General features: G+C 40.8%; 1 protein-coding gene across 4 annotated transcripts in view; it reads right to left on the bottom strand.

Moving 5' to 3' along the window:
• Positions 1-1,677: 1,677 nt before the first annotated feature.
• The window catches only part of spag9a (sperm associated antigen 9a), a 50,800-nt gene continuing 37,735 nt past the window's right edge, over positions 1,678-14,742 (bottom strand). For 3 of the 4 annotated variants that reach the window (XM_072442463.1, XM_072442465.1, XM_072442462.1), the window contains 9 exons: positions 13,031-13,144; positions 11,752-11,832; positions 11,608-11,675; positions 10,553-10,704; positions 5,344-5,515; positions 4,920-5,033; positions 3,680-3,856; positions 2,954-3,091; positions 1,679-2,138 (listed from right to left, as the gene is read on the bottom strand). In XM_072442463.1, the coding sequence (XP_072298564.1) occupies positions 2,023-2,138; positions 2,954-3,091; positions 3,680-3,856; positions 4,920-5,033; positions 5,344-5,515; positions 10,553-10,704; positions 11,608-11,675; positions 11,752-11,832; positions 13,031-13,144 (1,132 nt within the window). In that variant the 3' untranslated portion in view covers positions 1,679-2,022. Of the gene's footprint in view, positions 2,139-2,953; positions 3,092-3,679; positions 3,857-4,919; positions 5,034-5,343; positions 5,516-10,552; positions 10,705-11,607; positions 11,676-11,751; positions 11,833-13,030; positions 13,145-14,742 lie in introns of all 4 variants that reach the window. The other variant, XM_072442464.1, reaches the window with a different exon arrangement.

Genomic DNA, 14,742 nt, shown 5'->3' with positions numbered 1-14,742 from the left:
CATGGATAAAAACAGATCAAATGAGGCTAACACGCTGCTCCTTTTGTTTGCAAAGAAGAGAATCGTTGCTGCTTCAAAAGTATTCCCCAAAACAAAACAAGGTGCGACGCCAAAATGCTTCCCCCTTTCCAAAGATTCCCTGTTTTTCAAAAAGCACGGCCGTTTCTACCAAGAGGCTGGCCAAGCACGAGGGCCCCTTTTTCAACTGGGGGGCCCGGCCAACAATATGTGCTGTGTATTATCAAAGTTTTTTAGTTTTTCCCCCTTATTTTTCCATAAAATATTCCACAGTTAGTAATTAAGTAAGGATTAATTGACTGATGTTAACAAAAGCGTTACTATATTTTAGTTGTATTATTATTTGATTATTTTTTCTGTTCTATGTTAAATATTAGTAGATCCAAGCATGACTTTAAATATATTATTACAACGTCGTAGAGTTCAAATTATAATGTTTGATCATTTAAAACCCTCCACATTGTTAGAAACGGCCCTGCCACACACAGTATAACGCTTCAAATGACTTTGGAAAACACCAATAGAATTAGTAATGCCAGTTTTACAGTGCGAGTTGTCCTATGCTTTGGTTACGGGGCAGACGGACGCTTAGCAACATGGAACATGGGCACACGGTAGTAACACACGACTGCACGGGTTTAGTCCAGGAAACGTTGTCATGGAAGGATGTTTTAAAGTGCCAGGAAGTCGAAGCGAATTGGACGTACGCGACTTCTCGTCATATAATCGACAAAAACTCAAAAAACATCAAAAACAAAATCATATTTAACACAACAAACTCATAAAAGTGGCTTAAAGCGTCATTTACACTGCAAAAATACATATCTAGAGTGGTGACAAATGTAAAAATATTTAGTTGTTAAGACTAATTTACATTTATTCACTGACTACATGATTTTTCAAGACTTTTTTCACAGTTTTTCAAGGTTTTTCAATTTCAAGAGGAATTCCAGTCGCAGCACATTTATGCTTTAAACAAGGTAAAATAATCAAGCTTTGGACAGGTTTGGTCCAAATTAAAGGGATTAAAAATAGCAATAAGTCAACGTACTGATTCAGATAGACATTTTTGCAGTGTAGTGGCATCTTTAACCATTCGTTGGTGCAATCCGCTCTGCTACTGTTAAAAAACACACTCATCATCAGATATTTGGGTGAGTATTGGCGATGTAGTAGAAAGTAGTGGACGTTTGAGCCCTGGACTGTGGAGACGATACACACATTTATGCTCACTTCAGGATTACAAAGGTTTTAGTGTGGAATAGAAAATATAGTCCCATTTCCTTCTTAGGATCCCTTCTTTTTACACAAGCGTTTTCAAAATGTTGCTCACATTTTTTCCCGGAGAGCACCTGCTTTTTAACAAGTAACATCAGAAAATACACACGGCGGAAAATGAGCATCGACATGAGCTCCAAAATGACCTGGATTATGAATATTCATCCTGTTTGAGTCGTTTTGACGGGTTTATTTACATGATTTGATTGAACTGGTTAATATTTCTACATGGGGAAAAAAAATATTTGCCAATTTCCAGTTTAAGTTTAATTATTTTGAACTCGGAAATGTCATAAAAAAAGATGGTCAAAATACTTGAGTAGTCAAAATTTCTTAATTAAAAAAGATGATCTAAACATTGTATTTGTGAAATAATCTAGATCCAACAAGAAAATAAATACAAATTGTCAAAATTACTCAAATCTAGATTTTATTCGCAAAATAATTTAGACCAAACAAGCAATTAAATAAAAACTAGTCAAAATTACTCAAATTTAGGTAAAAAAAGTATTTTTGAAGTCGTGCAGATTTTCATTTTCCCCGTGAACTTCCCCAAATCAACTCAAGGAATCGACTGTACAAAACTAAAAATATATCTGACAGAGCAGTCGACTACAGGGCATTCAGAGTGACAGGATGAGGTTTGAGGCGGACATGCTTGTTTGTTTGTTTGTTTGTTTGTTGGGCGGAGACGTAGGGAGAGCTGTATTGCTCGTTGGCACGTGGTCAGTGGTGTGTGGGCGTGACCTGCCACACGATCAGGTGACTGCGCTCGGACTTGGGCGGGGCGGTCTGACCGGGACTCAGGTCTGAGACGCCGTCCAGCTCGCCGCCCTCGTCACCTGCAGCGAGACGGAAAAACACACGTGAACGACAGAAAATATTCACCATTAAAATATTCATTTGTGTTGTAAAAACTCTGATATTCAGTCTACAATGCACTTCAATTTGTCAAGAAGAATAAACCATTTACAATTCAGTTCCTGTTTGTACATTTGAGAACATTTCATCACAAAAATGCAAAAATTACCTAAATTATTGTAGTTTTTTTTAAATACACATTTTTTTGTATTGTTAAACCGTATTTTCCGGACTATAAGTCGCACCTTTTTTCATAGTTTTGGCCGGGGTGCAACTTATACTTATATTTATACTTATACTTATTCTCCGGAGCGACTTATATGTGATATTATTTGTTATTTTCACACTTGCAACCGCATTTCATACTCCAGTGCGACTTATATATGTTTTTTTCTTCCCTATTATACTTTTTTGGCTGCTGCGACTTATAGTCCAGAAAACATGGTACTTTCTTTTGAGTAACTTTACTACTACGTGTCATGTTTTAGAACTTATAACTTAAATATGGTCAACAAAAAGCACACACAATTTCATATCCTGCATTTCCCACTGAGTTAGAGCTCCGCCCACTGGCCGCAGAGGGAATTACACAGGCAGATAAACAAACCTAGCTTGCCTTGACATCAAATTCAACTAGACGTATGTTTTTGAAGAGGGAACAATGTTAGAACGTGGTTAAAAAGCTCAAATATGTGTTGTTTGAATCTAATGTTGTTGATTGTTGTGGTGAAACATGTATTCTTAAATAAGACTTTAAATGAACTCTAAGCTGCATCTGGCTCCGGTTCAGACTCACCCATTCTGAAGTCTATGTAGCCCTCTCCTCCGCTCATCACCAGACACGTTTTGGGTTCAGAGGAGTTTGTGTCCGAGGACTCAGAGGGCGGGTCGTCTGATCCTGAGTCTGCACTGCCAGGAGGGGGCACTGCCTGACCTGTCCACCAATACCAGCACAGCAAGTAAGACCTCACAACCACAGCATTTTCAACTGTTTATCATACTATTCATTGCATAGGAGCTATAAATAGGTGATATACGTAATAAACTATAGATAATTAATCATTTACAATATTAAAATTTAAAGCGAAAGGTAAATCAAATCAAATAAAACCCTTTTTTTTTTTTCTGTTAATGATTTTTCCTGAGTTTTCCTGATTTTTGATAGAGTTTTCATATATAAACAGCCAACGTTGAACATTTTTGGGACATGTACATTTAACAGAGCCAGATTTAAATTTCTGGCTTAATTTTTTTTGTCATATTAGATAAAAAAAAATATACAAAGGGAATTTTAAAACTTTAATAAATCAGTCGTAGAATTAGATCAACGTCTCCTTCTGTACGATACAAAATGTCAAAATCGTGTGTGTAGGAGCTATTTTAAACACATATGGAGTAAACAGCCTTAAAGTTACAACGTCCCTAATAATAACTCTATGAAATGAAACAATAAAACCCCTTTTTGACGAGGTAACAGCGTTCTAAAACCTCTCTGCGGTCAGTTGTGTATAATCTCTTTTACCTGGCACGGTGACGAAGAACTTGACCGCGTCTCTGTGTCCGTGGAAACAGAGCTGGGCGTGTGCCATGGAGCAGTACGGCACGGCGCTGCCCGGCCCCGCCCCGTCCGAGCCCTCGTCGCTGTACACGCGCACCGCCGCCCCGGGCCGGTTTGGCGCCGACGCGCTGGACTGCTGAGCTGCGACGGACACACCGGAGCGGTCAGGGAAACGATACAGACCCACGCACGCCACAAACACACTCTGAAGACGTGAAGTATGTGCGGTCAGGAAGATGTCGACATTCACGTGACTAAAGGCTCTTTCGCAGCTCGTCTTATCGCGCGGTCAAATGTACAGACGACGCAATACCTTTCTACAACAGCAGGGGGCGCTTTAGTAAAGAAACTAGTTACAAGACCAATTCAATAATCACTAAACGTTAGTCCTGAACACATGGCGTCGCATAAAGAGACAGAACCGAATGGATTATTACAGTTTTTGGCCATAGATGGAGGCACTACTGTTTGGATTTACACCAGGCTAATGTGAAGCTAAGCTAACAGCAGCGCATTAACACAGCAGATAAAAGATTCGTTGTTAAGGTGCAGATGATTTCACAAAAAGTAGTGAACATGCTCATTTAATCCCAGTTTCACCATTTTGCAAAGTCTGTCGTGTTACTTCCTGGTTGGACACGAGTTATCAGTTAACTGTTATCTAGCAACTATAGCGTAAACAAGAGCCAAAATCGATTTAAATTACACAATAGTTAAGCTTTGGCAAATAACAATACCTGATAACACTTTTATTTTGTCAAATGAAAGTTTAAAAGGTCAGAAAATTGTGTCTGTTGCGTTTTTGATGAAAAGTCGCTCATTGATGACATCACAGAGGGATTCCGCTTTAGAACTCAGCTCTTCTTGTCATTTTCATCTTTTAACTTTCACATTTTCTTCACAAATTGCCTCTTGACTGATGTAAAACTGTGAGAATATTTACCACAGGGACTATCACACTAATGCACTAATGTCATGTGCACTTAATAAATGAAGCAGGGGACCAATCAGAGCGCTCCATTGTGTCGAATCAGGACGCAGACTCTATAAACAAATCCTCCATAAAGCTGGCAGAAGGTTGGTGGGTTAGGGTTTGATTTCTCTTTATTTTAACAAGTCAATACATTGATTGAGAGGATATTGTGGTGATCCTCTGGTTGTGACACAAACGTCACGGTGTGAGGACAAAGTGAAGTGTAAGTACCTTCAGACAGAGGGATGGAGACGATGACCCCGTTCCCTGTTCCCACCCAGAGCCTGCTGCAGGAGACCACCAGAGCTGTGATCCGCACGAAGGAGAAGCCCAGTCTGCCTGTGCCTGCAATGACACACAGCCACCATCAGGGGCGCCAGAGACAGACACACAGCCACCATCAGGGGCGCCAGAGACAGACAGACAGACACAGACACAGACACAGACACAGACACAGACACAGACACAGACACAGACACACACACACACACACACACACACAAAAAACGATGTACATAATTGACTTATTCAACCCTCCAAACTCAAAACGACTTGTATGAATGAATCATCAGCTTGTGTAAATAGTGCTTTTTGAAACAGAAGAATATAATTGAATAACAATCCTAACCAACACTGTAGCTCTGGCTGTCTTTACCTAGCATCTTGCTGACGTAGGGCTCGATGTCCACGTCCTGCAGGTGCTGGTAGGTGTGGGCGTGGAACAGGCGCAGCGTGGAGTCCAGCCGGATGGACACCCAGATGCCCTCCCCGACCCAGGCCAGCTGCCGCACCTGGCTCTCCTTCCGCGGGTGTGCGTCGAAACACTTCTGCACACATCACATGTAAACCATCAACTGGATTATTCATGGAGGACGCTGGGCTGTGGATTTATTATACTATGTACACTTGAGTCATAAGTTTCTTTTTGTACCGCATTTTATGTTTCAGAACTCGTACAGGCTTCTGTTAAGACTGTAAAATCTTGTGTTTACCGGCCTTCAGACAGCTTTATTTACCGACTTCTCCTTTTGAAAATCAAGTACTCAAAGCACAAATCCAAACACTTAGCTTCCTAAAGCAGGGGCCACTCGGGACAAGTTCTAAACAGACAAAAAGTGCAGACGAAGACATGAGGAGAATAGTAGAAGATTTAAAATGTTAAGATTTTCCGGGCGCAAAGACTGCAGCGCTAACAGAGCTAGCACAGTTAGCATCGTCCAAAATAAAGCCACACACTTTGAGACGACTAAGTGTTCAAAACAAGATCATTGCACTCCTGGTTTAGATGTCGGTGTAATCCCTCATTCGTCCAGGCGTGTTCCATAGTAGAAAAAGCTTCAGTTGTAGTCATCTGGACTCAGTTTGAAAAAATATATTATTTTATTATTATTTTTTCAAACTGAGTCCAGATGACTACAACTGAAGCTTTTTCTATCCTGGTTTAGATGCATTCAACCCTGTGCTGTTTTGATTTTGTAAAACATGGATGCAAGAAATATACATCGTGTGGTGTGTGATGTATGTGTGGTATATGATGTATGTGTGGTGTGTGATGTATGTGTGGTGTGTGATGTATGTGTGGTGTGTGATGTATGTGTGGTGTATGATGTATGTGTGGTGTGTGATGTACGTGTGGTGTATGATGTACGTGTGGTGTATGATGTATGTGTGGTGTGTGATGTATGTGTGGTGTATGATGTATGTGTGGTGTGTGATGTATATGTGGTGTATGATGTATGTGTGGTGTATGATGTATGTGTGGTGTATGATGTATGTGTGGTGTATGATGTATGTGTGGTGTATGATGTATGTGTGGTGTGTGATGTATGTGTGGTGTATGATGTATGTGTGGTGTGTGATGTATGTGTGGTGTGTGATGTATGTGTGGTGTATGATGTATGTGTGGTGTATGATGTATGTGTGGTGTGTGATGTATGTGTGGTGTGTGATGTACGTGTGGTGTGTGATGTACGTGTGGTGTATGATGTATGTGTGGTGTGTGATGTATGTGTGGTGTATGATGTACGTGTGGTGTATGATGTACGTGTGGTGTGTGATGTATGTGTGGTGTGTGATGTATGTGTGGTGTATGATGTATGTGTGGTGTATGATGTATGTGTGGTGTGTGATGTATGTGTGGTGTATGATGTATGTGTGGTGTGTGATGTATGTGTGGTGTGTGATGTACGTGTGGTGTATGATGTATGTGTGGTGTGTGATGTATATGTGGTGTATGATGTATGTGTGGTGTATGATGTATGTGTGGTGTGTGATGTATGTGTGGTGTATGATGTATGTGTGGTGTATGATGTATGTGTGGTGTATGATGTACGTGTGGTGTATGATGTACGTGTGGTGTATGTTGTATGTGGTGTGTGATGTACGTGTGGTGTATGATGTATATGTGGTGTATGATGTATGTGTGGTGTATGTTGTATGTGGTGTGTGATGTACGTGTGGTGTGTGATGTATGTGTGGTGTATGTTGTATGTGTGGTGTGTGATGTACGTGTGGTGTATGATGTACGTGTGGTGTATGATGTATATGTGGTGTGTGATGTATGTGTGGTGTATGATGTATGTGTGGTGTATGATGTATGTGTGGTGTATGTTGTATGTGGTGTGTGATGTACGTGTGGTGTGTGATGTATGTGTGGTGTATGTTGTATGTGGTGTGTGATGTACGTGTGGTGTATGTTGTATGTGGTGTATGATGTATGTGTGGTGTATGTTGTATGTGGTGTGTGATGTATGTGTGGTGTGTGATGTACGTGTGGTGTATGTTGTATGTGGTGTATGATGTATGTGTGGTGTATGTTGTATGTGGTGTGTGATGTACGTGTGGTGTGTGATGTATGTGTGGTATATGATGTACGTGTGGTGTGTGATGTACGTGTGGTGTGTGATGTATGTGTGGTGTATGATGTATGTGTGGTGTGTGATGTATGTGTGGTGTATGATGTATATGTGGTGTATGATGTATGTGTGGTGTATGTTGTATGTGGTGTGTGATGTATGTGTGGTGTGTGATGTACGTGTGGTGTATGATGTACGTGTGGTGTGTGATGTATGTGGTGTGTGATGTATGTGTGGTGTGTGATGTATGTGTGGTGTGTGATGTACGTGTGGTGTGTGATGTACGTGTGGTGTGTGATGTACGTGTGGTGTGTGATGTACGTGTGGTGTGTGATGTATGTGTGGTGTGTGATGTATGTGTGGTGTGTGATGTACGTGTGGTGTATGATGTACGTGTGGTGTGTGATGTACGTGTGGTGTGTGATGTACGTGTGGTGTATGATGTACGTGTGGTGTGTGATGTACGTGTGGTGTATGATGTACGTGTGGTGTGTGATGTACGTGTGGTGTGTGATGTATGTGTGGTGTATGATGTATGTGTGGTGTATGATGTATGTGTGGTGTGTGATGTATGTGTGGTGTATGATGTATGTGTGGTGTATGATGTACGTGTGGTGTGTGATGTATGTGTGGTGTATGATGTATGTGTGGTGTATGATGTATGTGTGGTGTGTGATGTATGTGTGGTGTATGATGTACGTGTGGTGTGTGATGTATGTGTGGTGTATGATGTATGTGTGGTGTATGATGTATGTGTGGTGTGTGATGTATGTGTGGTGTATGATGTATGTGGTGTGTGATGTATGTGTGGTGTGTGATGTATGTGTGGTGTGTGATGTATATGTGGTGTATGATGTATGTGTGGTGTATGATGTATGTGTGGTGTATGATGTATGTGTGGTGTGTGATGTATGTGTGGTGTATGATGTATGTGTGGTGTATGATGTATGTGTGGTGTATGATGTATGTGTGGTGTGTGATGTATGTGTGGTGTGTGATGTATGTGTGGTGTGTGATGTATATGTGGTGTATGATGTACGTGTGGTGTATGATGTACGTGTGGTGTGTGATGTATGTGTGGTGTATGATGTACGTGTGGTGTATGATGTACGTGTGGTGTGTGATGTACGTGTGGTATATGATGTATGTGTGGTGTATGATGTACGTGTGGTGTGTGATGTACGTGTGGTGTGTGATGTACGTGTGGTGTGTGATGTATGTGTGGTGTGTGATGTATGTGTGGTGTATGATGTACGTGTGGTGTGTGATGTATGTGTGGTGTATGATGTACGTGTGGTGTGTGATGTATGTGTGGTGTGTGATGTATGTGTGGTGTATGATGTACGTGTGGTGTGTGATGTATGTGTGGTGTATGATGTACGTGTGGTGTGTGATGTATGTGTGGTGTGTGATGTATGTGTGGTGTATGATGTATGTGTGGTGTATGATGTACGTGTGGTGTGTGATGTACGTGTGGTGTATGATGTATGTGTGGTGTATGATGTACGTGTGGTGTATGATGTATGTGTGGTGTGTGATGTATATGTGGTGTGTGATGTACGTGTGGTGTATGATGTATGTGTGGTGTATGATGTACGTGTGGTGTATGATGTATATGTGGTGTGTGATGTACGTGTGGTGTATGATGTATGTGTGGTGTATGATGTATGTGTGGTGTATGATGTACGTGTGGTGTATGATGTACGTGTGGTGTGTGATGTATGTGTGGTATATGATGTATGTGTGGTGTATGATGTACGTGTGGTGTGTGATGTATGTGTGGTGTGTGATGTATGTGTGGTGTATGATGTACGTGTGGTGTGTGATGTATGTGTGGTGTATGATGTACGTGTGGTGTGTGATGTATGTGTGGTGTGTGATGTATGTGTGGTGTGTGATGTATGTGTGGTGTATGATGCACGTGTGGTGTGTGATGTATGTGTGGTGTGTGATGTATGTGTGATGTGTGATGTACGTGTGGTGTATGATGTACGTGTGGTGTGTGATGTACGTGTGATGTGTGATGTACGTGTGGTGTATGATGTACGTGTGGTGTGTGATGTATGTGTGGTGTGTGATGTACGTGTGGTGTGTGATGTACGTGTGGTGTATGATGTACGTGTGGTGTATGATGTATGTGTGGTGTGTGATGTACGTGTGGTGTATGATGTATGTGTGGTGTATGATGTATGTGTGGTGTGTGATGTATGTGTGGTGTATGATGTATGTGTGGTGTATGATGTATGTGTGGTGTGTGATGTACGTGTGGTGTGTGATGTATGTGTGGTGTGTGATGTACGTGTGGTGTGTGATGTATGTGTGGTGTGTGATGTATGTGTGGTGTATGATGTATGTGTGGTGTGTGATGTATGTGTGGTGTATGATGTATGTGTGGTGTATGATGTACGTGTGGTGTGTGATGTATGTGTGGTGTGTGATGTACGTGTGGTGTATGATGCATGTGTGGTGTGTGATGTATGTGTGGTGTGTGATGTATGTGTGGTGTATGATGTATGTGTGGTGTGTGATGTATGTGTGGTGTATGATGTATGTGTGGTGTATGATGTACGTGTGGTGTGTGATGTACGTGTGATGTGTGATGTACGTGTGGTGTATGATGTACGTGTGGTGTGTGATGTATGTGTGGTGTGTGATGTACGTGTGATGTGTGATGTACGTGTGGTGTATGATGTACGTGTGGTGTGTGATGTATGTGTGGTGTGTGATGTATGTGTGGTGTGTGATGTACGTGTGGTGTGTGATGTATGTGTGGTGTATGATGTATGTGTGGTGTGTGATGTATGTGTGGTGTGTGATGTACGTGTGGTGTGTGATGTATGTGTGGTGTGTGATGTACGTGTGGTGTGTGATGTATGTGTGGTGTGTGATGTACGTGTGGTGTGTGATGTATGTGTGGTGTGTGATGTACGTGTGGTGTATGATGCATGTGTGGTGTGTGATGCATGTGTGGTGTATGATGCATGTGTGGTGTATGTACGTGTGGAGCACCTCTATCCTCATGGCTTTGGGCTGGATGACGTAGATCTTGTTCCTGTAGCCGCACCACACCACGTCGTGCACCACGCTGATGCAGCGGATGGAGTGGTGCGGCCGGCCCAGGTCCAGCAGGTGGTAGTTGGTCAGGTCCCACTGACCGTCGGCTGAAAGACAACGGCAGGACATTCATGCACCTGACAGAAACCTCTGTATCGAACAGCAATGACGGGATAAACCCTTTCAAATAGTATATCATCAGAATGTTCCAGAGCACAGGAAACAAGAGGCAAAATTAAGACAATTTTAATATATTTTCAATGATTAATTGAGATGCGAATGATGATAATGAAGTCTTTAAAGTTTTGAATTTCCAGGTTAGTTTGCTTTTCTTTTATGAAGTCATAGTTGAGCTTCATAAAAAAGTGTCATTTATGGACAAATATACATATTTAATATATCTGGAGATAACATGAAGAACAACATTTCAGGATGTATCTGTTCAGTAAAACTAAAATCGTGTGCTTTTACTTTGACAAAACCACCTGGATCGTTTTAGGTTTATTCCCAGTTTATAAAGTGAAATTACATCACGTTCCGCTTCACTTTTGCCTCAATTATGGCAATAAAGAAAGTATTTGTTCACAAGACTTTAAAGCGTCTATTGTGAAAATCAGTGTGATAATATTATAGACTTTCATAGTAAGAAAAGATATATAATTGTGACAAGAATTAGATTTGCGATTTGTGCTTTAATAATTTGATTCTGTTCAAAGTTTTAACTTCGTCCAATAGAACTGAAATATGAACTGACAAACCACATTTCAGAAGATGTTTGTACAGATGTAAAATACTACTGAGGGGTTTGAATTAGACAGGATGTTGTGTTGTTTGTGGAGGAAATTAAAGTACAGTCTTTGCGTTCATTAACGTTGTGATGTTGATTTGCTTGCCATTAATCTGAAATATGCAAATAATTGTACTTAGTCTGAACATAATGTGAGATTTTTATAATACTTTGACAAAATTGTATTGAAAGCTTTAAAAATTGCGACATAAAAACTACATACCAATGTTTCGACGGAAAATGGCTAACGTCCCGTCGGCCAGAGCCACCAGAACTCGCCCTTTGACGTGGCTGCAACAAACGGATTGTGATTAATACACAGGTTTTTCATATAAAAGATGTAGCATTAGATGATGAAAATACTCACACAATGCCAAGAATGGAGTCCTTTAGTTTGATGGCGTGCAGACACTTCCTCCACCGCGCCACTGACGAATGCACGTACAAACTGAACAGGAGAAGAAGAGGAAACGTCAGCTCAAAGCAGGAAATGACAAAAAAGTGAATGTCTCAGCTAAAGGAGACATATATCATTTATTTATTTTTAAATCTTAAATCTCCTCCTTTTGAAAATAAAATCTAAAATTGTATTTGAATCGTTTTAATCCTGAGGTTGATTTCATGTTTGTGTGAGGGGCGTGGCTAAAGCTAGCGTAAACAGGAAGAGCTTTTCCTCATCTCTTTCACTTCTCTGCAAAGCCTCAACACCACGTTTTAACCGCTCTTTATGTTATGTTGGTGTTGGATAATGTTAGCTGCATTCTGCTCTGCAATTATCATATTTCGGGTTGCTAAGTCTGTCGGCTAAACAAATAAGTCCTTTTCTGTTTCGATCTGCTTTTTGCAAACTTGTCCAGTGCTAATTTCCTCGACTGAAATATTTTCATCATGGGTTTCATTAATGTCACATTTTAATTTACTAAAACTAAATAAAAACTAAACAAAAAGCAATCATAGACCCAAAAAAGACTAATACTATGACTAAAATTATATGCGTTTTCTTCTACTAAAACTATGCATAAAAGCATTTGACATCATTTGACAACTAAACATACAAATATGTTTGTAAATGAATAAAAATTAAACAAAGAATGAATAAAAGGGAACTTCAAACAGGTCGACTAAAACTATTATGGATTTAGTTGATTAAATTATTGTGACATTTTCATCAACTAAATCTAGACTAAAGCTTAAAGCTTTTGAGTCAAAACACTAAGACTGAAACTAAATTACGCTAAAGTGTCCAAATTCACAGCGTTTTCCGAACATTCAGATTATAGATGTTGACCTGGTTTATGGTTCATATCACTGTCATTACTGGGCCTGTCACATGAAACAAAAACTGGCACAAAGTTCAACATCTTCTCTGTCAGTAAGAATCAACACAATAACCTCAGAAAGTGGTGCCATTATTCAACTCCAAAGACGTGATTATTGACAACTAAAATGATTTCCAGGCATAAGATTAACATGAAACGTTTATGGAGTCAATCCCAAACAAGAATGATAAGGAGAAACATTTGTAGATTTATATTTTGGACATTTCTCTAAAAACTAAACTAAAAAGTAAACCTCCCGCTCTTCATTTGAGATCATGACATTACTATTGCGCTCGGACCGTAGAATGGAAACACGTCTCTACTCACCACCCGTTCTGAGCCCCCAGCCACATGGTAGGCAGGGCACTGCTCATCCTCAGCACTTCTCCATCAGCGGCCTCTGACGGCTCTGGTAAAGACGTGACCTCTGACCCCGAGTCCCTGTCAAATATAGAACCATTGTAACGTCATGTAAATAATCCTTCTACCTGTCACAGTAAGGGTGTGTTTGTGTGATATTTACAGCATTTATCATTGTCCACAGCCATAAAATATCTTCTTTCATCTCAATTTTAAACTATCTTTTAATTATAACTTGATCTGTTAAAAAGTTTAAGGATGTGTATTATGTAAATCTTGATCTTTTAATCTTGTTACAACAGTGTTTTCCCATGATTAGTTTGCTCAATGTTGCATTCGGATTGGTTCCTGTTTGTTTGAGTTAATCCTGTATTGTCCTTCAACTGAGGCTTGACTGCTCTAAAAATCCGGTTTTCACCTACCCCCTATCCCCACCCACATCCCTGTACTTAGTTGGCATTATTTGAAGAAGAAAAAAGACTTGTCACATAGCCATTTTTCAACAACATAATTACACACATTAAAATCCGCTGCTTACTACGATGGAACGTTGCTATGAAGAGGCGGGGCTTATCAGTTCTGCAGTTTTGAATGAATATTGCGGTTTAGACCTCATCACAGCACTGAGACTGCTCTTGTCAAGGTGACAAATGACATCCGCCTGAACACTGACACGGGCAAAGCCTCAGTCTTAATTCTGTTAGATCTGAGTGCTGCTTTTGACACTGTCGATCATGGGATCCTCTTACAGAGACTAGAGGACTGGGTGGGCATCACGTGCACTGCCCTAAACTGGTTAAGGTCCTATCTGGAAGACAGGAAGTACTTTGTTGAAATTGGTAGCTGTGTCTCAGACCACATGACCCTGACCTGTGGAGTGCCCCAAGGGTCAGTCCTGGGTCCCCTTCTGTTCAACCTCTACATGCTGCCGTTAGGTCAGTTGATACGCAGTGAAAATGTGTCCTATCACAATTATGCAGACGACACTCAGATCTATGTTTCAGTAGATTAGACTACTGTAACGGCCTGCTCACTGGCCTCTCCAAACGAGCTGTAAAACAGCTGCAGTACATCCAGAACGCTGCTGCTCGGGTCCTGACTAGAACCAGGAAGTACCATCACATTAGTCCTGTTCTCAGGTCTCTGCACTGGCTCCCTGTGGCTCAGAGAAGAGACTTTAAAGCAGCTCTGCTTGTGTACAAGTCTCTCCATGGCCTAGCACCAAAGTACATCTTGGATATGTTAGTGCCATATGAACCATCTCGGACTCTGAGGACCTCAGGGACCGGCCTCTTGCTGGTGCCAGAGTCAGGACTAAACATGGACCGGCCTCCTGCTGGTGCCAGAGTCAAGACTAAACATGGGGAATCTGCGTTTCAGTTTTATGCAGCTAAAATCTGGAACAGTCTTCCTGAAGATGTGAGACAGGTTCTACTCTGACAATGTTCAAATCTAAGCTAAAAACAGTTTTGTTTAGCTGCGCATATGACTGAAAGGATTTTTTCTTTGCACTCTTCTCTTTTGTTTGTGATTTTATTAGTTTAGAAAATCAGTTGGATTGATAATTTAATTTTATTGTATTTCTGTTTCTGTAATTTCTTTGTGATTTTAATGCATTTTTCCTGCTGTGTGAAGCACTTTGAATTGCCTTGTGTATGAAATGTGCTCTACAAATAAAC

The sequence above is a fragment of the Eucyclogobius newberryi genome, unplaced genomic scaffold (genome assembly GCF_026437365.1).
Source record: "Eucyclogobius newberryi isolate DKJ021-1_F unplaced genomic scaffold, fEucNew1.0.hap1 SCAF_13, whole genome shotgun sequence".
Lineage (NCBI taxonomy): Eukaryota > Metazoa > Chordata > Actinopteri > Gobiiformes > Gobiidae > Eucyclogobius > Eucyclogobius newberryi.
This window is presented reverse-complemented; position numbering and strand designations above follow the sequence as displayed.